Source organism: Camelus dromedarius, chromosome 13 (assembly GCF_036321535.1).
Source record: "Camelus dromedarius isolate mCamDro1 chromosome 13, mCamDro1.pat, whole genome shotgun sequence".
In the NCBI taxonomy this organism is placed as follows: domain Eukaryota; kingdom Metazoa; phylum Chordata; class Mammalia; order Artiodactyla; family Camelidae; genus Camelus; species Camelus dromedarius.
The window spans coordinates 68,388,714-68,402,446 of NC_087448.1; the positions used below are offsets into that span (position 1 = coordinate 68,388,714).

Here is a 13,733-nt window from a genome sequence, read left to right on the forward strand (position 1 = left end):
GCTGTTGAGAAGTTCGCTTGTGCGCTTGAGTGATCTTCTCTGGATTTTTTTCTGTTATAATTTTCACACCACTGTGTGTAGTAAGCCTGTCCAGGATCCAAGTGTGGGAAGAGGGTGGGGCGGTTGCACATTTTGTTACCCGGGCTTTACTTAATCTTGTTTTGGTGGGCACAGGGCTTCACCCCAGCCTAGCTGTGTTCCATTATCCCCCGTCAGGCCTTCAGAGGTATCAGCTCCCGGGCCTTCCTGGGCTTTTGCTGCTGAGAATATCTTGCTTCCTTTTGACTCGGAACAAGTTGTCAGCTTTCTTTGCTAAATCGGTTACTACTTGTCAGTCTGCTTTCATTTCCCCACATTTTATTGATGGCTCTACTCAATTTTTGTCTCTTTTCTCATTTTCTTTGACCTTTTGGTGTTACACATTTAGAATTTCTTTCTTAGAACTTTAGTTGGGTTTGAGAAGGGAGCCAGAGGTAAAAAGTAAAACTTTAAACAGAAGTTCCTAATTTGCTTTTCATAACAAAGTCATAGGGAGTTATGACTGGTTAAGGCCTCTGTTTGACACACCCATGTTTGTATACATTTTTTATTGGAACACTGGGCTGAAAATAGATACACAGTGCCCAACCCAACAAGCCAGAGAGTTGGTCTGAGAAAACCTTAATAAGGCAGTCCTCATTTTCTTCTACTGTTTTATTACATTTTCATGATTTTATTTTATGTGTGAATTTAAAATGTGTGAATATGAATTTATATGTACTTTTTTCCTTAATGATACTGTGGTTGGAATGTTTGGGTAGAGTTAAGTTGGAGCTGGTATGGATGAGATTGAGAAAAAGGTACATGGGTCTAAGTCTTTTAAATCTTTTCTTGAGACTGAACAACAGTAGATAATCTACTCCAACACGCACTACTTCTTACAGTTATTTTTGCTCTCTTAGATCGACTGTATTTTAACCAAATTTGAATTGAAGCTCATTTTTCTCATTTTATGTCTCATTTTATATAAAGTTTGCTGATTTCTAATTAGAGCTCTGAAACCCTTTGGAAAGTAAAGGTTCAAATGGTGCTGTTTAAAAAAATTATGTTCTACATTTATTGATGAATCATTTACCTGAACTTGAGTTGAAAGAATCTTATAATCCAGAGCACAGAATGCAGCTGTCTGGTAGGTTACCTGATACAGAATTGAACAGGTGTTGCTTCTTAGGATGAAAGATTTTTTTTTTTCCATCAAACTAGATAAGGAGCTATTTAAGTTTCTTAGTAGGAGATAGTATTGGGAAAACTTAAGTAACATCAAGACATTGAAACAGTATTTAATCCAAATAGAATTTCAAAGTTAACACCCGAATTGTCCTGCCAGCTTTTAAACAGACTATGCATTTGATTTTAACTTTTGGGGTTTTCTCCTTTTAAGATGTTTTTCAGATAAGTTTTAGATTTATCTTTGAATAATCTGTTTTCTATCTTTTTAAAACTAGGCTGCCATTTGTCGATGTAGTCAGCCACTGTCAGGATTCAGTGCCCGGTGCCTGGAGGACGAGCATTTGCTTCAGGCCATCAGCAAAGCCAACCCAGCCAACCACTACATGTACGTCGTGGACACCAGGCCCCGGGTATGTGTCCGAGCCCAGCGCAGTCTGGCTGGGCAGTTGTCCTTGCTGATTCAGTAATGGAAGTTGATCAGTTTGTCCATATTTAATGTATTTCAGTCCTAGTTTTAAATTAACTGAGGCTAATGATACCAAAGAAATCAATCTTTTAAAGCATACCAACTTAGGAGACCCATTTCCCAGTCAGCCAGATGACGATTTCTTTTATGTCCTCACGCACGCACACACACACATATATGTATGTATGTATATGTGTGTGTATATGTGTAAGTAATATATATGTGTGTATATTTGTGTATATATGTATATGTAAATGTGTGTATATGTATATATGTGTCTATATATATCTATATATGTGTCTATGTATGTATGTGTGTGTGTGGATATGTGTGTGTGTATATATGTATATGTATATATGTATGTGTGTATATGTATATATAAATTTAGGAAAGCTGAATTTTATATTGGGAATGCTTGCTGGTATATGTCTTTTGTTATTGTGAAGAAATACTTAATTGTATTACTTTTTGGTAGAATTCTTAATTGGCAAAATGCTTTGTGTTAAATAATAGATCTTAATTTGGAATATTCAAGAAAGTAAGGAAAATAGGTAGTTAACTTAGGAATCATTGAACCAGAGAATTATAAACAGAGCACAGGATGTAGTTGTTCTGTTAGGACTCTGTGATATCAGGATAAATTTTTGTCATTGGGACCAATGTCAGAATCCCCTTCCCTTTCATAAGCACAGTTAAACAGCCAGTTCAGGTAGGATCCTACAGCTAACAGTGAAAGCCCTCAGTGGTAACAGCTGATGTTACTTTTAATTTTTATTATAGCATCGCATGCAGAGCTGGTGGGCTACACAAAAGGACATTGGCAGAATTATAGTGAGGATTTCTTCAAGAATCTGGAATGATGAGAAAATAAGAGAAAGCGATGAGAAAAAGCGAGTGAGCAGTCTAGAGTGCAACTTATGCAGCCTTGTTGAAAGGAATGGTAGCTGTTTGAGAAGTAATTCTCACCATTATACAGTCTCACAAGGGACAGTGGAGAAAACAAGATAAGAGTAATCTGAGTGAATTAAGACATACTAAAAATTGGACATTGATAATTCGATAACGTTTTATTTACACAAAAAGACTTTCTTAGAAGTCATGAGTGTTGGTGCTATCTCTTGTAAGAAAAGTTTTAGGTTCCTTCCTTGTATAATCTGGGTGGGTTAATTGGTTAGAACTATTTTTAGGTAATGTTAGATATGGCAGATGATTGTAATTTAAGACTTTCTGAACCTGTGGTCTGAGGGCAATTTGTTTCTTAGAACCTAATAGCTCTTACTTGTATAATTGACTTCTACACAGAAAATATCTTTTTTTGATTGCATTGTTTTCCTAGTTAAACTTAAACTGAAGTAGTGGTAATTTTTAACAGCTAACTCTTGCCTTAGTCATCGTAGGTGGTAAGTTATATTGGTAAGAATAACCAATGAGTCAGCAGATACAACTTAACTGTACTTCTTGCCGTCCTGGGCCCCAGTCTACTGCAGGAGAAAGACAAGCTTTTCTTCCAGTTTAGGTTCTGCTTCATCCAAGTTCATAAGAATACTTAGCAAGTTACAACATACTGTGTGAAATCGTAGTCGAAAAGAACTAAACATGCCAAATCCCAAGAGAACCTCTGACAGCATTTGATCTAATAACCAAAGCCCATGGGCCTATGGGCAGTCCTTTCTCCCTAGAAATCAGTTTTGGGGGCCTAATTCCTGGAGATGTCTCGGGCCAGTGCGTTGCCGCACACGGTGTGGGCCTCCAGTAGTCTCGAATGTGAAGGGCCTCACGTAATCTGACGGGTGCTTCAGGTCTGGTTTTCAGGGCCTCTGGGGGTTTCTGAGTGAGCACGTGCTCCAGGCTTGTTCTGAAGTGAACCTCATAGATTGATTCTGTTAAAAAAAACCCCAGCTCTGCTTGTCTCTGAATCATTTAGGATTTACATAGGAGGTACTTCTTTCTTATTTTTAATTTTGAAATTTTACAAACATATGGGAAACTGGCTGAAAACATCAGTGAGTTATTTGTGGGGAGCTTGTCTGACCCTTCCATTGTGTAGCAACCCTGTTACTTCACAGTAGCCGCCTATTAAAAATGGTGGCATATTCAGTTTGGAGGCATTCCTTTAAATTCCACTAGCTATAATGTGCTTTATTCCGTGTTTTCATGATACTTTGGTAAACTAAGTTAAAAGATGAAAGCAATTTGTCTCTAAATTTCTAAAATTTAAAATTTTAGCTGAATGCCATGGCCAACAGAGCAGCTGGAAAAGGTTATGAAAATGAAGACAACTACTCTAATATTAGGTTTCAGTTTGTTGGGATTGAAAATATTCACGTCATGCGGTCCAGCCTTCAGAGACTGTTGGAAGGTATGATTGCTGCTTGCATTGCAGGCACCTTTGTTCAGCAGAAACGGGATGCTGAAGGCAGAACGTAAGATTTGAGATTGTGTAATTGAAGTTTTTCTAGTAGTCACATTGGCAAGAGTAAAGAACAATTGAAGTGAATTTTAATAATAGACTTAACCTAACATATTGAAAACATCATGCTAACATGTAATCAATATAAAAAATTAATCATGGTCTAGTTTACTTTTCCCTTTAAGCCTAAGAAATTGGCTCGTGTGTATTTCACCCTTACAGCGCACCTCAGTTCGGACTACCCACGCTTCAAGTGTGCAGTAGCCATGTTTGAGTGGTGGCTGCCATACTGGACAGGACAATTCTAACGGTTTTACGAAAAATTGCTGTTGTTCAATATTCTTGATTAGTCAGTACAGGGAAGATTAATTTATGATAATGTGCCATTTAAATATTAACCTATCTTTCCAGTCATGGTTTGGAATTTTAGAAATTTAAATATTAGGCTGTTTTTAATTAAACACATATGATGCAAAATTTTATAAAAAAGGGATTGGAGCATTTTTTTAAGCACAAGGAATGATAGAAAAATGTACCGAAAAGTCCGTTACTGAGCGTTTAAGGGCACGTTCATGTCCATAAAGCGTCTTGCGTGCTGATGTCCTCTCCTCCCCGGACTCGCTCCCCTGGGGCCTCCCGAGCCGGGGGAGTGGGGACTGGCTCCGTCTGACAAGCGTTTTCTCCCCTTGCAGTCAGTGGCACCAGAGGGCTGTCTGTCGGCGACCTCTACTCCGGCCTGCAGAGCTCGGGGTGGCTCCGCCACGTCCAGGCCGTCCTGGGCGCCGCAGTCGTCTTAGCCAAGGTGGGTCCCTGCCGCCCCCCCCAGGTGAGGGGGGTCACGGCTGGTACTTCCACCCTTCCCCGTCGGTGCCTCCAGCGGGACTTCACCTCCTCAGTGAGGCTTGCGTTAATTTTAAAGAGCTTGGGAACTGCTGTGTCCCCTTGAGGGAGGGACTTTAGAAGAACGTCCCCAACACTTTGAAACAGCATTTTTGTCTCTGTCTTTTGTTGACTTGGCGTTTTATTATGTTTTGTCTTGGTTTTGGGAAATTATTCTGTGATTTTTTTTAAGGTGTTTATTTTTTATTTTACTCTCTTCTTTTGGCGGGAAAGTAATTACATTTGTTTATTTACTTATTTTTCTTAATGGAGGGACTAGGGATTGAACCAGGACCTCACCGCTGAGCTTTACCCCCGCCCCCGTGACAATGTTTCTGCAGTCCTAGCTCGTCTTTGTAATGCAGTCCCTGCTGGTACGTTTTTTGAGTAGGCACGACGTGCTGACTTGCCTCAAGTGTGTTCTGCTGCAGTCTGAGTGCGTGGTCTTTCTTCTCAGGCAGTAACGACCGAGAGTGCCAGTGTGTTGGTCCATTGCTCTGACGGCTGGGACAGGACCTCCCAGGTTTGCTCCCTGGGCTCCCTCCTGCTGGATCCCTACTACAGGACAGTCAGAGGATTCATGGTAAGGTCGTCTGGCCAAATCGTGGGCTCAAACGGGGGTGGCTTTGTGCCCGAGGTCACACCGGTGTGGACGTGGTGGAGCCCAGGCAGTGTGACTCCAGAAACTGCACCATTACCCACTACATCACATGGCCTTCTGGGGAGGTCTAAGACAAAGCCAGAGGAGCTAACCATGGCAATTTTGACACTGAAAAGAATGTGCTTGGTGATTACTTAATGAAATCATAAAGTATACTAAATACTAAGGAGGCTGTGTAGATTAGACTGAAGACACCTGGAAGCCTACTGTTATTTCAATAGAGTTGAAGCAGAAAACAGATAAAGACGGCACATTTCAGAGGTTAGATATCATTTGAATTTGAATATTAACTTTTCATTAGTTTATCATTCTTATTTCTTTTTGAAGTGTTACATAAGTAACGTTCAAGTAAAACAAAAGGTTTAAACACCCACCCCGGTCTACCACCCATGGTAGCCACTGGTAGCAGTTTGATTTACATTTTCCTGACCTTTTTTCTGTGCATATATCATCATCACACATACGAAAATGTCAATGTAGTAGTGTTTCATAACATACATTTATCACTTACAATGTGATAAGTACAACTGAAATAAAGTTACAAGGCTGCTGTATTTCTTCTCATGTATTATTTTCACTCTTTGTTAGACCAACGTCTAATCCAGGTTCTTGCTGTCTTATGCCTCTAATTTAAAATTTTTTGCTTTGTTTTGTTTGCAGCCAAAAGTTAAAAATATAAATGCTGTTTTTAAGATAATAGAATTTAATCCATTCTAAACAGACAAAAAATTGAAAGTGGTTATAAAATGGATTTTACTTTTTCCTATAATAGGTTTTAATAGAAAAGGATTGGATCTCCTTTGGACATAAGTTTTCAGAGAGGTGAGTCACAGTTACACATTTAGGTATTTTGTAAAACTCGTTCAGAGTGCCAGAATAGTTCTGTTCTTTATGAGCTGTCTTGTCTGATGATAGGAGGCGAGCATGCTTTGGTTTTGTATATGAAGACTGATTAAATTTTTCTGTCGTTTCTTTCAAGTCTCATACTTTTGTTAATTTTCATGGCCATTTATTACCTTCCTTTTTCTCTGGATTGTAGGAGTTAGAAAGTAACAGACCCTTTAAAATTGTGGTTGAAAAACTCACAGGTATAAATTGTTTCAGTAAAAGCATAAGATTTTTTTACGTCAGTAACAATGGTTCAGGATTTTTCTTGGTGGGGGGTATTTAAATTTAACAGTACCGGAACAGTTGACTTTTTTCAGGCACATTTTCAAAAGTTTGTACTCTCTGGGGTTAGGTGCGGCCATCTGGACGGGGACCCCAAAGAAGTCTCCCCGGTGTTCACTCAGTTCTTGGAATGCGTGTGGCATCTGACCGAACAGTTTCCACAAGCCTTCGAATTCAATGAAGCGTTTCTTCTTCAGATCCACGAACATATTCATTCATGCCAATTTGGAAACTTTATTGGAAATTGTCAGAAGGAAAGAGAAGAACTCAAGTAAGACAGTTGATTAAAATGGACTTTCTTCTTTTCTCTTTAGCTGAGGTCTGACGTAAATCATAGTTGAACTTAGAATATCTTGACAGGATGTGGAACTTGAGTTTGGTTGTAAAGATTTTATTGTCTGTATTTCTGAAGCTGAATGCCCTCTGAATACCCCCACACTCTTGGGGTAATGGCTAAGCTGTGTTTTGAAGTGCAGTGTACGTGGAGAAAAGTGCATGTAAGCGTGAGACTCAGTGCATCCTAACCTTGCCCACCTGCTTAAGCAGCACCAGAGCCAGAAGCGAGCAGCATCCGGGAAGCCCCCTCGTGTTCCTTTCCAATCTGAATGTGTATTTAGAACAGAAAAACCTCTACATTATTTCATTTCCTGGAGAGTATTGGTCTAAGTTCTAAAGTGCAGTAAAAGGTATAAAAACTTGGTTTTGAGGTAAGATAAAGCCCTGCAGCTCCTCTCACGTTTCTAAGTGGATGGTTCTTTGAGGAAAGTAAACGCAGCTGTTGTCGGCCCAGCGCCTTCCCCGCGTCGGGTCTCGCGCCTGCCCCTCCCTCGGCAGCCTACGGGAGGAGGGCTTTCCGGTTCAGGCTGGACGCCAGCGAGCCCTGGCGTGAGAGGCCCCTGTGGACACACGTCCGCGGAGGTCCTGGGTGTAGATGTCCGAGCGTCAGGAGGGAGCAGTCGCAGGTTGCTGACCGGCCGCAGCCGAGGTGGAGGCGCCGAGTCCGTCGTGGTCGAAGGCAGCACGTGCTGGCTCTCCCGCGGTCTGGACGGCGGGGCTGGCCGCGTGCGGAGGGGCGTGAGGGTGTGGAGCGGGGACGCCCGGGGAGCCAGTGACGGCCACGGGCCGTGGGGGCTCCCTGCGTCACCGAGTCGTGGCTGGTGGTGGCCTTGGGCGGCTGGCTCTGGGGCGGCAGGGCTGCTTTAGGAGGACCTGTTCCTCCCGGCCAGTGCCGGTCGTCCTCGTCGGCGGGAAGGCGCTGACACGGCCGCTGCCCGGCCGTCCTTCTCTCAGAACTCAGCTGCTGGCTGTCTGGGGGTCATGGAAGAAAGAGCGGGGTCTCCACCTTGCCCCAACCCCCGTCTGTCTCGTGTTCACTTGGTAAACACACCGTGTAAAGCTGTTCCTCCCTCTGCCCACCTGCTGCCCCTGCCTCCTCTTGGAGCTGCAGTGTGTAACGAGTTGTTTCGCTCCTGAATGACATCCCGGCTTTTCCTAATGCCCTTGTGTGTGCGCACTCACACTCGCGTTCGTCCCCGGCCCCCGCGGCCCAGACCCGGGCCCAAGGGGGCGAGGTGGGCAGGCGGGCCGCGCGCTTCCCCCGCGCGTGTGCGTGGAGGGGCCCGGCGTCCGCGGGCGAGCCCTCAGCTGCTCTCCCCTGCAGGCTGAAGGAGAAGACGTACTCGCTGTGGCCGTTTCTGTTGGAAGATCGAGTGAAGTACTTAAATCCTCTCTACCAGCCCCAGGCTCAGGAATTTGCAGTTTTGGAACCAAATACAGTATCTTTCAATTTCAAGTAAGTTAGCATGACTGAAGTATCTATGCCTGATTCTTTCAAACACACTTTATTGAAATGCTTTTTTTTTTTTTTTGTCATAAAGGTTTTGGAGAAACATGTACCACCAGTTTGATCGAACTTTGCATCCTAGGCAGTCTGTGTTTAATATAATTGCGAATATGAACGAGCAAAATAAACAGTTGGAGAACGACATTAAGGACTTGGAATCTGTAAGTACCTAACGGGGTGTTAATTACTCGCGCTCAGTGTGAATTAGCATATTCGGACACCTCCCAAGCGCACACACTGCTTCAAGGCCAGGTCTCTACTCTGAGTAGGTGAGTTTAAATCATTTCCCCTGAATTTTAAAATAGATTGAATTACTTGAAGTAGCTAGAAAAATAGATATAAACCTGATAAATGTGAGGGTATCTACCACCCAGCTTTGCGAGATTTTAACGCTTATCACACTTGATTCAGCTCCTCCATGTTTTTGTTTGAAGACCCTGTGTGCTCCTGAGTCTCCCCCCACCTTCAGCGTGGAATTTGTTAGTCTTTCCTGCACATTTTTTTACACATCCAGTATATGTTCAATCCACAAACAATTTATAATATTGTTTTGTATGATTTAAAACGCTATTTTTATTAAATATTGAAAAATACGAAAGAAAATAGTTTGTGTGCGAAGTATAAAGGGCAGCAGGCAACACGAGGGCCCTGGAAGCCCTCACTCAGCTTTAGAAGCCACGAGCTTTTTTAAACTATGTGAAGGCTCCCACGCTCTCTTGCTTCACTTCGCTCAACGTTGTTTTGAAGTGTATCCATGTCGATCAATTAAAGCATGTAGCTTTAATTCATCTGTTCATTAGTAACTGCTGTGCGACATTCTCTTGTGTGACTGTGTCACAGTCTGGCAGGTCACCTCTGCTCCACGACTCAGTTATTTGCGGTGTTGGATTTCCAGATAACGGGTGACGTTGAGTGACTTTCCCTATTTGTTGGCCGTTTGCTTTTGCCCTTTCTGTGATTGGTCTGTTCAGACCAGTGCTCATTTTTCTGTTGGCATATTTGCCTTTTCCTTACTGATCTGTAAGACTTCTTTGTATACCAGACACCAAGTCTTACTTAGTTACGTGTATCACCAATGGCCTTGTCCCGTCTTTTCTTATCTTTTCCATTTTATTTATGGTATGTTTTGTGTGACACTGAATTTTAATGTAGACAGATAGACCGATCTTTATGGTTTTTGCCCTTCTGTGTATCTTGTTTAAGAAATCCCTCCCCCCTCAAAGGAAAGCAATCCCCTCCACCCTAGGACCTTCTTTCCTTTGCCTTTGGAGACGCCGCAAGAGGGTCATGCGGTCGTGCTTCAGAAACCCCAGGCGGCTGTCGTCACTCAGTAAGACCGTCCCCGGCTGTCTGGGATGGAGCGCTGGCCGCTTGATTGGATGGGAGGAGGGACAAGCCCAGGATACAGGTGGTGCGGGAAGACGTCTGGAGATCAGGCCAACGATTCGGGGAGTGTGGAACTCTGCCGAAGAATACTTTTTGAATCTTCTGTTAAAATAGGAAAAGTTCTGCTGTGTCCTGAAGCCTGCTGCGCGCACTAACCAGCCCTTGTAGGAGCCCACATGAGACAGCTCTTCAGGCCCCAATACCTTTAGCTGATACATGAGTTGTGTTTGTTCCGTTGCACAGCTGTGGTTTCAGAGTGACTGTCTCACATGTATTTCTTTCATTATAAAAGGCCTACCTTTTAGACCTTCTAGGAAATGTACGTGCTTTGCAAATGTGAAGACCTGGCGTTCTTCTGCAGTCAAGTGTGATAACCATTTTCCGTTGCAAAGGTTGTCAACAGTTAGCGTTCTCAATCATGTTACTCGCCCTCACTAGATTTTAATTTTTTGAGATTTGATTTTATATCATACGTAACGAGAAAATGTGCAAAAGCACTTTTTTCTACTTTCAGCTAGCTATATTGAAATGTCGTATGTGCAGCTAGTAATCTCTTTCAAATTTGGATTTGTTCCAGCAAATTAAGCAATGTAAAAATAAGCAAGCAGATGGAGTTCTCACCAAGGAATTGTTAAATTCAGTTCGTCCTGAATCACCTACGCTCAAAACTTCCTTGTGTTTTAAGGAGCAGACGCTGCTCCCCGGAAATGATGCTCTTCGAACTATAGACAGCAGCAACCCGGCGGATAATCGGTACAGCGAATACGCCGAGGAGTTTTCCAAGCCGGACCCCGCCGTGGTCAGCCTGGAGTACGGCGTGGCGAGGATGACCTGTTAGGCGCGGGCGGTGCTGCCTGCACTGGCTGCTGTGCGGGAAGCGGGTCACCGTGCGGCTGGTCCGTGTGTGGGACCGAAAGCGCTCTCAGAGTGTCCCGGTGGGTTAGCAGCTGGAGAGAGGCCGGTACCCGCTCTGGTGAGAGAAGTCAGGCAGTTTAGCTGCGTTTCTAGCAAGGCGTGAATGACTAACAGTTCTTGAAGAAACGAGTGGTATCGGCCAATTTACTCCAGACACGGTCCATACTGTACTGGTGAATTGACATGTCTGTGTGATTTACATGGTAACCACAGCCAAACACGGATAGCCTTCCTTAAGGATAATTTGATTGCTGGAAAACAAAACTGGCAACGCGGTCCCTTATTTGATAGCTGACACGGCATGTACTTTCAGTTCTGTGACTGTAACTATGGCTTTTTACATATTTTGCCTATTAGTGATGTTTAAAGTTGAAGTGCCATGAAAAATATTTCTAAGAAAGCCTTAAACTCGCAGTTTATTCATTACATTGCTCTTAAGTTTCGTTGCCTAGAGCAAGGCGGTTTGTTTTGTTTTGCCTTGGGTCAGCCTTGTATTACCTGTGAAGAGTTGCTCAGCCCTGCAGGAGCTGCCCGCCCGGCACGCGTGCGTAAACGGTTGTAGGACTGCTAAACTGTTGGGCCTTATTTTGTGGTTGGCTTTATTCCTTTGATAAGTATGTAAGTTTAAAAAGCTAAAGCTCTGAGCTGTTCTTAGAAACAATGAACAGTACATAGATGTATATTTTAAAATGGTTTCATGTCTCATTGAGTTGCTCTTCCTAGAATAAACTTTGTTTACCCAAGAATTTTGGGGTTAAAAAAAAGAGAATCTAGAGAGTTTAGATTTTGCTTGGTTGCATGAAGTTTTCTCTGGAACATTTTTTTCTTCTCTGTTAGCAAAGAAGAAAAAAGGAAATTTAAGGATAGCCTAATACAAAGTTAATGTGTAACAGAAATTTAAGTGCTAGGGAGAGTTTCATTTTGCCATGTTATGTTAACTCTTTATTCTCTGTACTAGTATGTGTTATTAAATTACCAAAAAAAAAAAAAAAAGATAAAAAAGTCACTTTCCATTGACAGTATCACCCAGCTGGCTTTAAATGGACTATTTAACATGGGTGGCACGAGATATACAGTTCAAGGACACCAGGAACTCTGCAAAGGGTCCCTTATGCTTCTTTTTGTTACGCCTGTATGTTAGACTAGTTTTGAGCAGAAACAGATATCTTTTACAAATAGGAAAAAAAAACTTTATTGTATGAGCTTATCTAATGGTATTTATTTTTCCAGTGCTTTTCTGTAACGCATTATGTAATAAGAAAAATACTTGTTTTTAAACAGTAACAGAAATGCACTATAAAACATAGTTTGTGATTCAGCCAAGTCTATTTCCACATTTAGGCGCTGGGACGGGAAACTTGACCTTCGTGAGCACAGAGGGAAGCTGTTGTGCCTTGTTACTTGTTTCCAGTTACTGATTGTGATTCTAGAATCTTCTGTGGCAGACATCTTATATTCAGCTCTTGAGTTTATTATCTTAATCTTCAACTTGAGGCCTGGATACATGTGTTTATGTGCTCACACATGGACTGGGAAACCACTTAACATCCCAAGTGACCTACGGGGTATATAGTTGGCAAAAAGCAGACTCTGTGTGTGCCTTATGAGGCTGGGTTTATGTCCGTGTGTCAGGGTGTGTGGCATATACATTATTACATATATTATTTAAAAGGCCGTTACATGTCTGTGTTTTACTTTGAATTTGTTTTTTAAAAAACAAACGGGATCCGGTTGTGGTGGGGCTTTCCCTCCTGCGGGCGCGTGGAGCTGCGCGTCCCCATCATCACAGCCTGAGGTTTGAGCAGCTCGGTTTGCAAAAGGGTGCTCATGAACAGCAGTTGTTCTGTACAGAAGTGTTCACGGGGGCGTCGTGGGCTCAGGTTCAGCAGATGCATTGGTGTCGTCACATTTTCCTTTTGATCCTGTCGCTTCCTGGCCTTAGCATTTCACTGAGCCCTTACCGGCTTGTTGTTGGAGGGCGGTGTCCAGTGGGTGGGCCCATCTGCGGCGAACCGACCCACCAGGGGCGGAGCTGAGTGTGAACCGGGGAGGATGACTGGCAGAGAAAAGTAACTTGATTTGGGGCATTTTGAGCAGGTTCATTAGGCTCGAAGTAGCTCAGGGGATCTTGTCTAAATAAAGGGAGTGGGAAGGCCGTTTTTAAAAATATTTAATTGGTAGGGGAGCAGGTGTGGGGTAATGTCAGGTTAACCTCTTTTTTTTTTTAAAGACTGTTCTTTTTAGAGCAGTTTTAGGTTCATAGCAAAGTTGGAGGGAAGGTCCAGAGATGTCCTGTGTACCCCCTGCCCCACACACGCACAGCCCTCCCCACTCAGCGTCCCCACCAGACGGTACATTCGTTATAGCTGATGAACTTCCAGTGACAGGTCAGTCACCCGAGTCCATCATTTACCTTCGGGCTCACGCTTGGTGGTGTACATTCCGTGGGCTTGGACAAATGTGCGTGGCCTTTACAGCATCATACAGCGTTTTCACTGCCCTAAAAGTCCTCTGAGCTCCGCCTGTTAGTCTTTCCCTTCCCCCAACCCTTGGCAACCGCTGATCTTTTCACTGCAGAGGTCTCCCACTTGCAGAGTGTCATGTAGCAGGAATCACGGCAGATTGCCGTCTTTCACTTAGTAATACACATTTAGAGGTCTTCCATATTTTCTCGTGGCTTGATAGCTCTTTCGTTTTAGGGCTGAGTAATATTCCATTGTCTGGATGTACCTCAGTTTATTTATCCCCTCACCTATTGTAGCACATTTGGGTTGCCTCCAGGTTGGCAGGGTTG

The 13,733-nt window shown here is 43.1% G+C and overlaps 1 protein-coding gene across 4 annotated transcripts in view; it reads left to right on the forward strand.

The window, feature by feature from the left end:
• The window catches only part of MTMR6 (myotubularin related protein 6), a 32,303-nt gene that overhangs the window by 10,746 nt on the left and 7,824 nt on the right, over positions 1–13,733 (forward strand). For 2 of the 4 annotated variants that reach the window (XR_004141065.2, XM_031465777.2), the window contains exons 6-13: positions 1,485–1,619; positions 3,902–4,034; positions 4,778–4,887; positions 5,422–5,547; positions 6,398–6,447; positions 6,866–7,066; positions 8,456–8,587; positions 8,673–8,799. Coding sequence is in view for 3 of the 4 variants with exons in the window: in XM_031465777.2 (XP_031321637.1) it covers positions 1,485–1,619; positions 3,902–4,034; positions 4,778–4,887; positions 5,422–5,547; positions 6,398–6,447; positions 6,866–7,066; positions 8,456–8,587; positions 8,673–8,799 (1,014 nt within the window). In the remaining variant the exon portion in view is untranslated. Of the gene's footprint in view, positions 1–1,484; positions 1,620–3,901; positions 4,035–4,777; positions 4,888–5,421; positions 5,548–6,397; positions 6,448–6,865; positions 7,067–8,455; positions 8,588–8,672; positions 8,800–10,601; positions 12,614–13,733 lie in introns of those variants that run through there. The other 2 variants (XM_031465775.2, XM_064493259.1) reach the window with 2 other exon arrangements.